The sequence below is a fragment of the Humulus lupulus genome, chromosome 6 (genome assembly GCF_963169125.1).
Source record: "Humulus lupulus chromosome 6, drHumLupu1.1, whole genome shotgun sequence".
Classification (NCBI taxonomy): Eukaryota; Viridiplantae; Streptophyta; class Magnoliopsida; order Rosales; family Cannabaceae; genus Humulus; species Humulus lupulus.
The window spans coordinates 44,179,147-44,191,088 of NC_084798.1; the positions used below are offsets into that span (position 1 = coordinate 44,179,147).

Below are 11,942 nucleotides of genomic sequence, written 5' to 3' on the forward strand. Positions count from 1 at the left end.
ATCACCCCGGGATCTCAATGTGCCCCACCAGCACCTGATGATCCCGATGTTGGAACACCAAGTCAGTAGGACTTATGTGTGAATTTTATTACTATGGATTATTACATTTTCATGTTTAGGACAAGTCTTTATTTTGATTCAGTAAATGCACTCTTATGTTTTGATTTATATGTTTAATATAAGTGTTTTAATTTGATTCTATTGTTGTATATTTAATTCAAATTAAATAAATAAATAAGTGAATAAACATTACAAATATATATAAAAAAAATTATTGGTTAATTCTATACCGAGGACATTGTCCTCGGTATAGCCCATCAATATGAAAAATTTGGGCTGGGTGTGCCGAGGACATTGGTCACTCTCTGCCGATGACATGTCCTCGGCACAACTTATACCGAGAACATATTGAATGTTGTCGGTAGAAGTTTACCTCTACCGACGCGGCTGTACCGAGGACTTAGTGCCAAGAACATGTTCTCGGTAGAAGCTATTCCGAGAACATTCAGGCTTATGCTGACGACATTTGTTCTCGGTATAAGCCTTGTTTTTTGTAGTGTACTATGTGTAATATTTTATTGTATATTTTAGATTTACATATATATCATTACTCATTATACAAATTGACATAAAATAATTAATTTGCCAAACACCCTTATTATAATACTATTAACAGATCTATTGTGAGAGGATAATCCAAGATGCACCACTTGTTATAAGAAAAAGAGTAGTTTAGACTAAGGAATTATATGTACTAATTAGTCGCGAAAACATAAAATTCCAATTTTACCTATCTAACATATTATAGGGAAATACTTAATAAGTTTTCAATTAGGGGGTGTTTGGTATGGGGGTTTGATTTGGTGGGAATGTCAAATCTAACCCATATTTGGTAAATTTATTTTTAATAATTTGAGGGTTTGTGTTTTCAGGTGGGTCCCATTTTCTAGCTTGATTTGAGGGTAATATTAACCCATTTAAACACTTGAGTTTCACATTCCCTTAATCTAAATCCCCTCTAACTCTACTCCCTTAAACCCAAACCTCATACCAAACACCCCTTAATACTTAGCTACATTATATTATTAAATATAAAAAAAAAAATATATCAAATACCAAAAATAACTGCCATGCTAATTTTTTTATGCAGTGCTATATTTTAATTTTTTTTGAAAAAAAATAAAGTTTTAATTGTGTGTTAAAATACTAATTTAATTATGCTCAATTTGACTCAAAATATAGCCCTAGAAATTTGATACAACATAAAATATTTGCTTCTTTTCTTTATTTACCAACACATAAATTATATAAAATCAATATCTAAAATTGATGACAATGTAAGTTTTTATTTGAAATATAACCATAAGAAGACATTATTATTAAAAATTCTCTCTCTGTATAAATATATGAATTTATTTATGCAGGGGCATCACTTTTTCCCTTACCATAGAGACATTTTCTACTTTTGGTACTTCAAAATTTTTTTAACCTATTGTTTTTATATGACGGCGTAGATTATAGTTATAACAGATATCCGGTCAATTTTTAAAAAATTCTGAATAATTTACGGTGTTGAAATCAGAGTTCAAACAATTAATTGCATGCGTGCGTACCTAGTTTTTTTTATATACGCATGGAAAACATTTGTTTGAACTTTTGATTTTAACGCGGTAAATTATTAAAAAAATTTCGAAAATTGACGGGATGCCTTTTATAACCATCATGTATGCTCTTATATAAAAAAAAATTATAATTCTTTCAAGTACTAAAAATAGAAAACGTACACCTAATAAACTCCCTAAATATAAATATATATATATATATATATACATGTTAGAAAAACACTTATTACTTTTTGAAGCTATATATATATTAGTATAGACATTGTGTTGAGAAAATATCAAACGTAATATATACATTAACAAAATTTCAATAGCATTGCAAGAAACTATTCTATGTATGTATTATTATAAGTTAACTAGTGGATATATGTATATATTTATATATATGTACAATCTTTTTCTGATAAAATTATTCAATTTACATGACTAACACTTGATATCTGTCAACTTTTGATAACTGGAAAACCAATGAAACTAATATTATTAATTAGCTCAACCAAGAAATCACCTTTTCTTTTAACACCGAAGAAGAGTCATTTCCATTACTTGCACTTGAACTCTCATTGATGATCTGTATCCAAAAATAAAAATCAATATAAAACCTTAATACTTTAAACATGAAAATAATATCATTCCAAAGCTCAATGTTTCTTCTCTCAACTCAGTTGAAAGCACAAGATTTATAGTTCAATTTATTTTGTACTGAAACAGATATGTTATTATATGAAAATACTATCATAAAACTATGTAAAAAGGCTATATATTATGTAGTTAACTACACGGTATAGTTATTGAATCAAATGCATAAAAAATGATGTATCAACAGATACGAATGATGTTGTTTGATAAAATTATTCAATTTACATGACTAACACTTGATATCTGTCAACTTTTGATAACTGGAAAACCAATGAAACTAATATTATTAATTAGCTCAACCAAGAAATCACCTTTTCTTTTAACACCGAAGAAGAGTCATTTCCATTACTTGCACTTGAACTCTCATTGATGATCTGTATCCAAAACTAAAAATCAATATAAAACCTTAATACTTTAAACATGAAAATAATATCATTCCAAAGCTCAATGTTTCTTCTCTCAACTCAGTTGAAAGCACAAGATTTATAGTTCAATTTATTTTGTACTGAAACAGATATGTTATTATATGAAAATACTATCATAAAACTATGTAAAAAGGCTATATATTATGTAGTTAACTACACGGTATAGTTATTGAATCAAATGCATAAAAAATGATGTATCAACAGATACGAATGATGTTGTTTGATAGAAATTTTTTATCGGATACATAACTATGACTATATGAAACATCATTCATATATGTTGATACATCGTTTTATACATTTGATACAATAACTATAGTATTCTTGTTTATATAATTGAAATTGTAATATGACAGCTATTAACATTTCAAACCATATTTTCTATCCCAATAAGTAATATAGTGTGATAAATAAACTCAAGGTACGTATATGATATTGAAGCTTAAGGGTTTGGTTTCATGAAACTGTACTGCTGAAATCTCACTTTTTTAAGTTGTATCATTTGATTTCTTTTAAGTCCAATATTTCATGCATAAAGCGATGTATCAACGGATACGAATGATGTTTTATATGGACATAGTTACATGTTTGATAGAAATTTTTTATCAGATACATAACTATGACTATATGAAACATCATTCATATGTTGATATATCATTTTGTACATTTGATACAATAACTATAGTATCCTTGTTTATATAATTGAAGTTGTAATATGACAGCTATTTCCATTTCAAACCATATTTTCTATCAATAAGTAATATAGTCTGATAAATAAACTCAAGGTATATGATATTGAAATCTCACTTTCTTAAGCTGTATCATTTGAATTCGTTAGCTCCAATATTTCATTCCTATTCTCATTAATTGTATCAAATGCATAAAACAATGTATCAATGGATACAGATGATGTTTCTTATGGACATAATTATATGTTTTATAGAAATTTTTAATCGGATACATAAGTATGACTATATGAAACATCATTCATATATGTTGATACATCGTTTTGTACATTGATACAATAACTATAGTATCCTTGTTTATATAAATGTTGTAATAAGACAACTATTACCATTTCAAACCATATTTTTTTTCCCAATAAGTAATATAGTCTGATAAATAAACTCAAGGTATATGATATTGAAGCTTAAGGGGTTTGGTTTCATGAAACTGTATTGCTGAAATCTCACTTTCTTAAGCTGTATCATTTGAATTCTTTTAACTCCAATTTTTCATTCATATTCTCATTAATTGTTGAAATTCTTATTATATAATACTATATTACTATGAACCAAAAACAACACAAAGTTCACAAGAGTACTTCATATTGTTACAGCTCTTATATATATATATTAACTATTGTCAATGCATGTGAATTGTTTCAGTCATAAAATTTATTACAACTCGCAATATTTATTGATTGTGGTGACTACTAATCACAAATAATATCCATCATAAATTTTATGACATTCTTATAAAAATCTTATAAACAAATTAGTCTTAGAAAATTCATATATTTATATATATAGTTTAAGCCAAAATTTCTGAAATCTATAACTCCATTTCATTAAACATTCAAAGAATAAAGCAGCATATATATATTTATATATATATTACCTGAATATGAATGTGGCAGCAGTCTCTCTCATCACAAACATGAAGAGTGGAAGCACTCACCAGGCATATCGCAACTTCTTCTTCAATAAATTCCAATAAGCTTGAGAAATCTTTTTGTTCATTTCTTTGCCTGCAAATTTGAAAGATCAGCTGACCCTTTTTAACTTCATTCACTGATACTGTGATAGATTTATTAATTTCTGAAGCCATAGCACTACTACTAATCTTTTTGTCAACAAGTACTGATGATGGCATTATACTTTCAACAGCTGATTGGGTATTCTTCTTCTTTAGAGTCAATTCTTCTATTTCATTCTCTAACTCCGGAATATATTCAAGAACTTTATCGATTATTCTTGGAGCAGTCCACCTCTTCTGTAACATTTAAACAAAAGCTAATTAGAACAATATTCGTGGATGCTTACATATATTAATTTTATGTTGTTATATATGTACAAACTACATTAATTCTACATATACAATAAAATTATCATATCTTTAGAACGAACTAGTTCTTGAAGGAGAGACTAGATCCTATCCCCCAGTTGTTCATCGAGGCATGACTTAAAATTAATTTCTCATACTATATATATATTACATGCAGGGATAATGAAGGCAAAGCACAAAAATGTAAAAGATAAATACAAAATTGAGAGGACCAAATGCATAATTTTTTAAAGAAATCAAGAAATGTTTTAGGTGTTGTTTGGTAACACTTAAAAAAAATCGTTTTTATTTAATTAATTAAAAAGTTGACAATTAAACATAAAATGTGTTTGGTAACTCTATTTTTATTTGATTTTTTTTTAAATATCAATTAAAATTTATTAAATTTTGAAAATAATTTTTTTTTCACTTTCAAAATTAACACCTCATATTATTAAACAAAAAATAAAAATAAAAGTTATTTTTTGTTTTTAAAAACAAAAATAGTTACCAAACATATTTTTATTTTTTTAAAATAAAGAAACAAAAATAAAATAATATTTCTACTTTTGTGTTTAAAAATTTCAAAAACAAAAATTTTATAAAACACAATCTTAATATACCATATAATTAGAAAAACAAAGAGGAAAAAATATTGGAGGGCAAGGCTCCCTATAAAATGCATGTGGCTCTCCATCCTGAGCATATGTTAGCTAGAACAGATTAATTTCTTATAGCTTGTCCTACTTAAAGTGTTGAAAGCTATTAAATCTAATTCAAAGTTCCATACAAAAAGCAACCAAGCAAAAAAAGTTACACACATATGGTTTTTATGTACAAAAAATTGAAGGACAAATGTGTTAGCATTTTGTATTAAAAACTATATAAATATATCTGTATACCCTAATGCTTTAATTTATTGATCATAAAAAAAGTTTTCAGCGCAACCAGATTCTTCATATAATAATATGTTTAACATCAAGGAATTTTGCAGTGAGAATAAATAGTTTGAAAGATTGTACTACCTAGTATAAAAGATTAAAAAATCATCCTAAAATCTCTCCTAATTGTACTCTTTTCTTCATTTCTAGATTATTATATGATGAGTTTTGAACTTTCAATATACTGAAAGAGAAACTAGAAATGACATTGTTTATCCCAATGACACGAAGGGATCTTAAATGAACGGAATTGGGATATGAATGCAATATAATGAAATAGAGTAACTTTGTAGTTAATTGGTGTAACATTTGATACTACTTATTGACTTTCACTGTTAAAATCCAAAACCACTTAATGAGTTAAATGCAACCTTCCAGATTACTTTATGGCTTTCACAACACTGATATTCCGTAATATAATGTATATATAAATACAATTGATCTCCTAAACTACGTACCTTGACCTTTGATGGTCGAGAACTAGGCAGCAAGGAACCAAGGGCCATATAAGCCTCACTGATCTTCATCCTTCTTATCCTCTCCTTAGCATTGTGCTCTTGTTTCTTGATGACTGAATCTTCCTCTTCAACCTCGGATTGAATCACAGTCTGCCTTTTGTCTTCAACACTCTTCAAATTCTTACACTTGGTTGATTTCCTTCCCTTCGCCTTCTTGGAGCTAATGAAATCTTTTCCGGAGCTCAAACTATTAGTAATCACTATTGAGTTTTCTTGTTCAACAAACATGTCAGAGTCCACATTGGGACATATGTTACCTTCTTGTGCAAGACTGAACACATTTCCATATTCTGAGGCTTGAAGAATAAGGCTGTTATGATTTTGCTGATGATGATAGCCATTGTCAATGCTCAATACTGAAATTACTTGCTCACTATTAGGGTTAACAATCTGATTCTCTACCAGCCATAAATCATCCAAAACTTCTAGGATTGAGGGCGAACTGATAATATTATTATCTACATGAATTAATAGGTGAGGGAAATTGTTAATAATTACAAATTTCCAGCATAAAACATGATGTCATTTATGCTATTTTTAATTTTCAAGTACTGTCATGACCAAAGAAGAGAAATATTGATTCCTCAAAGAGAGAAAGCTATAACATATAAACTACCTTAAATGAGCAAATTTACCTTATCTTGAATTATAGAACGTATCTAATTTTATGTTAGTCTTATCAGACAAATCCATAATTTATAGGATCAAACTAGATGTAAGATATAACCAATATATACAAACAAAGCTTCTATCTAACAGCAGTTTTGATGTACAAAACCTAGCTAGGACTTATTAAAGCACAATCGATGCGCAATTACCAATTAAACTGTTTAATCTAGCACAAATAAGGGATCGTTACTCATAAATATATCACCATCTACACCTAATATATATACTTATATAAGTATGCATGTATATATTCATATCGATATCTATAAATATATATATATATATCTTTTTAATTTCTCAGCTGGTACTTGATGGAATCATTATATATTGATTATTAAACATTTTCCAGTGAGAAAATAAGTCTAAGAATATATTGGTGTGTGATTCGAGAGCTATATATATATATCTGTGTGTGTGTATATATAGCTATGTATTTAATCAAACTACAGATCAGAGAAACAAAGATTATTGATCGGGTACCTCCCATCATTAAGCTTCTTCTTAAACCCACGATTAAGGAGTTAATTAAGAGAATATGCAAGAGAAAATTGAATGAATAGCAGGTTCATAACGTAGACATATTTCATAATTTCATGATGATCAAGTATATATTTAGCGCTATAGCCACATGATCTAAAAGTCAACGAATTATAAATGAATTGTGAAGAGCCATTTTTTTTACAAAAAAAAATTGAAGAGGCATTTCAACGGCTGTTTTACAATGAATATATCGCAACTAAATAATATAATATAAATAATAAATATAACTCCTTATAATGTTTTCCATTATAATAGATAATTAATTATCTCCAAATGAAAATGCTACAGGTATATTCTCTGTACCTATTACCATTTTCTATTTTACTTTCATATACGCTTTACCTTTAAAAATTGATGCTACATATACATTTATTGCATCTCTAAAAATTAAAAGAGAATAATAACTTACAGGAAAATGGGCTTTGGCTTCGTTCGATCTGATGAACATGAAAACCAAGAAGAAGAAAATGAAGAATTAAAAAGATAATAATTTTGGTTTTGGACCAGCTTTTAGGTACAAGTACAGGAAACTGACCACGAGTTTCAAAAGTTTGTTTATATATTTTGATTGAAAAAGCTGGTCACTTAATTGTAGTACAACATAAGCTTTGCAAGTACATTTCTACATGGGCAGAAGTACAAGCCTTCTACTGTGAAGTTATATTCCCTTTCCAAATATATATTATTACTAATTTTAATAATGTACGTGTTTTGTGGAATTATATATTATTATTTCCTACCCATTAATTAATATTATATTCGCACTTTTAACCTGCATTTCGGTACAATAATAATAAATGTCGTTTTTATACATCTATATAGGGTATGCTGAAGAGTAGTGATTGAGCATTTTATTTAGACTACTCTCTAGTTGAAGAATTTTCAATTTCGGTGAATTTTTAATATTAAAACTTACAAAACATGTCCTGATTTTCTATTTGGAATTAATAAATAATGTTTCAATAAAATTATTTACACAAATATTAGTTTCGCGTGAGCACTACTATATACCGAAATTCAAAATAATCTCCATCGAAATTAGAAAAAAGCTAGAAAAATCTTGCTTCTCGAAATTTTCTCCTTTTTGGGTTTTAAAATAAAAACCTTTTATTTTTATTTTATTTTATTATAAAAAAAAACAACATTTTAGTTGCTTATGATGTGAACAAAATACCAATTAGTTGTCTTTTCATAAAAAACTTCATTTTAAGATAATATTATCTCATATACATTTTTGTTACCTATTTCAATTAGATTCCTTTAAAACCATGATTTTATTTTTATGTTATATTATGTTGTCTTATTTTTTAAGATACATTTATGCCACATTTATTTTGTAGCTACTTTTACGACCTTCAAACCTATTTAAGAAACTAAAGAGTTACAATAAAGTATAAGAATTAACCATATAGCTTATTAGAAAACTTGGAATAGTTACTTTTGTTGGTAATATAAGTGACTCTATCCAGCCGTTCAAAAACTAAATTGTCATGTCTACCATTGCACCAAGTGAACTAGCCACCTTCAAAATCGAACTCTCACAGAGTACAATCATCCACAGTATTCCAAAAATTCTGAATAAGATAATCAGGACGGCTAGCCCCACCTAACTTGTCGGAATGATATCTCATTAAAGTCTCCCCCCATATACCCAAGGTCCCATAACAACAAAACAAAGCTTGCAGAGAAGATCCAAAGAATGGGTGTGGCTGGAAGAAATTGGGCTCCCATAGAAGCTGGAGAAACGCCAATACTTCTTAGTATCTGATTTTATAGTCACGCCTATCTGGGAATCGGAAAAGGAGAGTAAATTGACCTCTGCATTAGCCATCCAAAGCAGCATCAAATCACCACTCTTTCCTTTAGCAGCCACTATAATACATCCTTCAAAGCCCAATTTAGCACGAACTCGTTCTGCTTTTTGAGTCTTCAATTTCGTTTTCGTTAAGAATACGATCAAAGGCTGATGCTTGATAATAAGGGAAGAAAGAGTTCGAAATGTCCAAGGGTTTCCTAGCCCTTGAACATTCCAACAAAGCATACTCATTGCATTCGTTGACCTTGTATTTCAAGGTTCACAAAGTTATGTTCCCTAGCTTAGCCGAATCCTCCAAAGAAGAAACCTCCATTGATGTTTCTATCATACCAATCCCACTTATGTCTTTTCCTTTCATGCCTTGATCATTGTCACCCTCCACTACATCTTGACTCCTTTTCTTGGCAGGTCTAATAAAAGAAACCTCTTTTCCTCACCCCAAATCCATGGACCATTGAGTTATCTTGACTGGTATCTCGAAAGACCTAAAATCTTTAGAATCAGCAATAAGAAAACCTCTGACTCCTCCAGCCATACTCCAAGCTTTTCATGGAATGCAGATGTCCCTCGTTTTCAACAGACCTTTGGTTAATGATGCATAAATTATGATTCTTGACCTGTGAACCACCATCAAACAGAATTAACTCACCACCATCATGAACCCGTGGAAAATCCATTCTCGTTGCCAGATCTAATGCATCATTTCCATCATTGTCATTTTCAACCTCAACATTGTAACGTCCACTACTACAAAATTGGGTTTTCTCGACACCTAACCACGGCAGTCAACTCTGTTGACTATCGTAATTGCTTAGCGAGACTCTACACCGACAGTTTAAAACTGTAGGTATAAAGACCAACGCCGATAGCTAATAACTCTCACTGTTGCTTTTGACTGTCGCTATTGACCCCCAACGTCGATAGTTAATTCGAGACCAATGTCGATAGTTAAAATGTGTTGTTATTGACCCCAACGCTGACAGTTAATTCAAGACAAATGTTGACCGTTAAAATGTGTCTCTATTAACCCCCAACGCGGACAGTTAATTATAGACCAATGCCGACAGTTAAAATGTGTCGCTATTGACCCAACATCGACAGTTAATTCAAGACCAATGCCGACAGTTAAACGTTGTCACTATTGACCCCAACACTGACAGTTAATAAAAGTCCAATGCCGACAGTCATAAAATGTCGCCAAAATTCAAATAAAAATTATAATTAATGAATAGTATAATTTTAAAAATAAACTAAATTATGTAAATATATATTTATAAAAATTATGTATTTACTAAAAACTTTTAAAACTAGATTTTTTTTGTTTCTAAATTTTTCATGTTATTAACTTTTGTATTTATAATAATGTTTATATCAAAATTTAAATTTATTATTCTTTAAGATATTTATTAAATTAACTATATTATATTTTAACATATTTATAAAATTTGTATTAGATAAAAAATTGTTTTATTAATTGGAAAAATATTGTAAAAAAATTAATGAATAGTATAATTTTAAAACTAAACTATTTTATGTAAATATATATTTATAAAAATTCTGTATTTATTATAAACTTTTAAAACTAGATTTTGTTTTTGTTTCTAAATTTTTCATATTATTAACTTTCGTATTTATAATAATTTTTATATCAAAATTTAAATTTATTATTCTTTAACATATTTATAAAATTAACTATATTATTCTTTACCACATTTATAAAATTTGTATTAGTTAAGAAAGAGTTGTTTTATTAATTGGAAAAATATTGTAAAAAATTAATGAGTAGTATAATTTTAAAAATAAACTAAATTTTGTAAATATATATTTATAAAAATTATGTATTTGTTAAAAAAATTTAAAACTAGATTTTTTTTTGTTTCTAAATTTTTCATATTATTAACTTTTGTATTTATAATAATTTTGATATCAAAATTTAAATTTATTACTCTTTGACATATTTATAAAATTAACTATATTATTCTTTAACACATTTATAAAAATTTTATTAGTTAAAAAAGAGTTGTTTTATTAATTGAAAAAATATTGTAAAAAAGTTAATGAATAGTATAATTTTAAAATTAACTAAATTATGTAAATATATATTTATAAAAATTATATATTTATAAAAATTATATATTTATTAAAACTTTTAAAACTAGATTTTTTTTTTGTTTCTAAATTTTTCATATTATTAACTATTGTATTTATAATAATTTTTATATCAAAATTTAAATTTATTATTCTTTAACATATTTATAAAATTAACTATATTATTCTTTAACAAATTTATAAAATTTGTATTAGTTAAAAAAGAGTTGTTTTATTAATTGGAAAAATATTTAAAAAAATTAATAAATAGTATAATTTTAAAAATAAACTAAATTTTGTAAATATATATTTATAAAGATTATGTATTTATTAAAAAAATTTAAAACTAGATTTTTTTTTCTTTTAAATTTTTCATATTATTAAATTTTGTATTTATAATAATTTTTATATCAAAATTTAACATTATTATTCTTTAAGATATTTATAAATTAAATTAACTATATTATTCTTTAACACATTTATTGGCTCCACCCCGATAGTTAATAAAAACTCAATACCAACAGCTATAAATTGTCACCAAAATTCAAATAAAAAATATCTAAAAAATATAATTAATGAATGATATAATTTTAAAAATAAACTAAATTATGTAAATATATTTATAAAAATTATGTATT

General features: G+C 27.1%; 1 protein-coding gene across 2 annotated transcripts; it reads right to left on the reverse strand.

Moving 5' to 3' along the window:
- Nucleotides 1–1,911: 1,911 nt before the first annotated feature.
- LOC133783993 (transcription factor bHLH160) lies at nucleotides 1,912–7,908 on the reverse strand. Of its 2 annotated transcripts, XM_062223556.1 has the most exons (6): nucleotides 7,810–7,908; nucleotides 6,449–6,649; nucleotides 6,132–6,361; nucleotides 4,307–4,681; nucleotides 2,573–2,635; nucleotides 1,912–2,193 (listed from the first exon to the last, which is right to left on the reverse strand). In XM_062223556.1, the coding sequence occupies exons 3-6, from the start codon at nucleotides 6,198–6,200 to the stop codon at nucleotides 2,110–2,112; spliced, it is 591 nt and encodes a 196-aa protein (XP_062079540.1). In that variant the 5' UTR covers nucleotides 6,201–6,361; nucleotides 6,449–6,649; nucleotides 7,810–7,908; the 3' UTR covers nucleotides 1,912–2,109. The 2 variants fall into 2 exon arrangements, with proteins under 2 accessions (XP_062079540.1, XP_062079539.1); XM_062223555.1 differs by having other exon boundaries at nucleotides 6,132–6,649.
- Nucleotides 7,909–11,942: the final 4,034 nt, after the last annotated feature.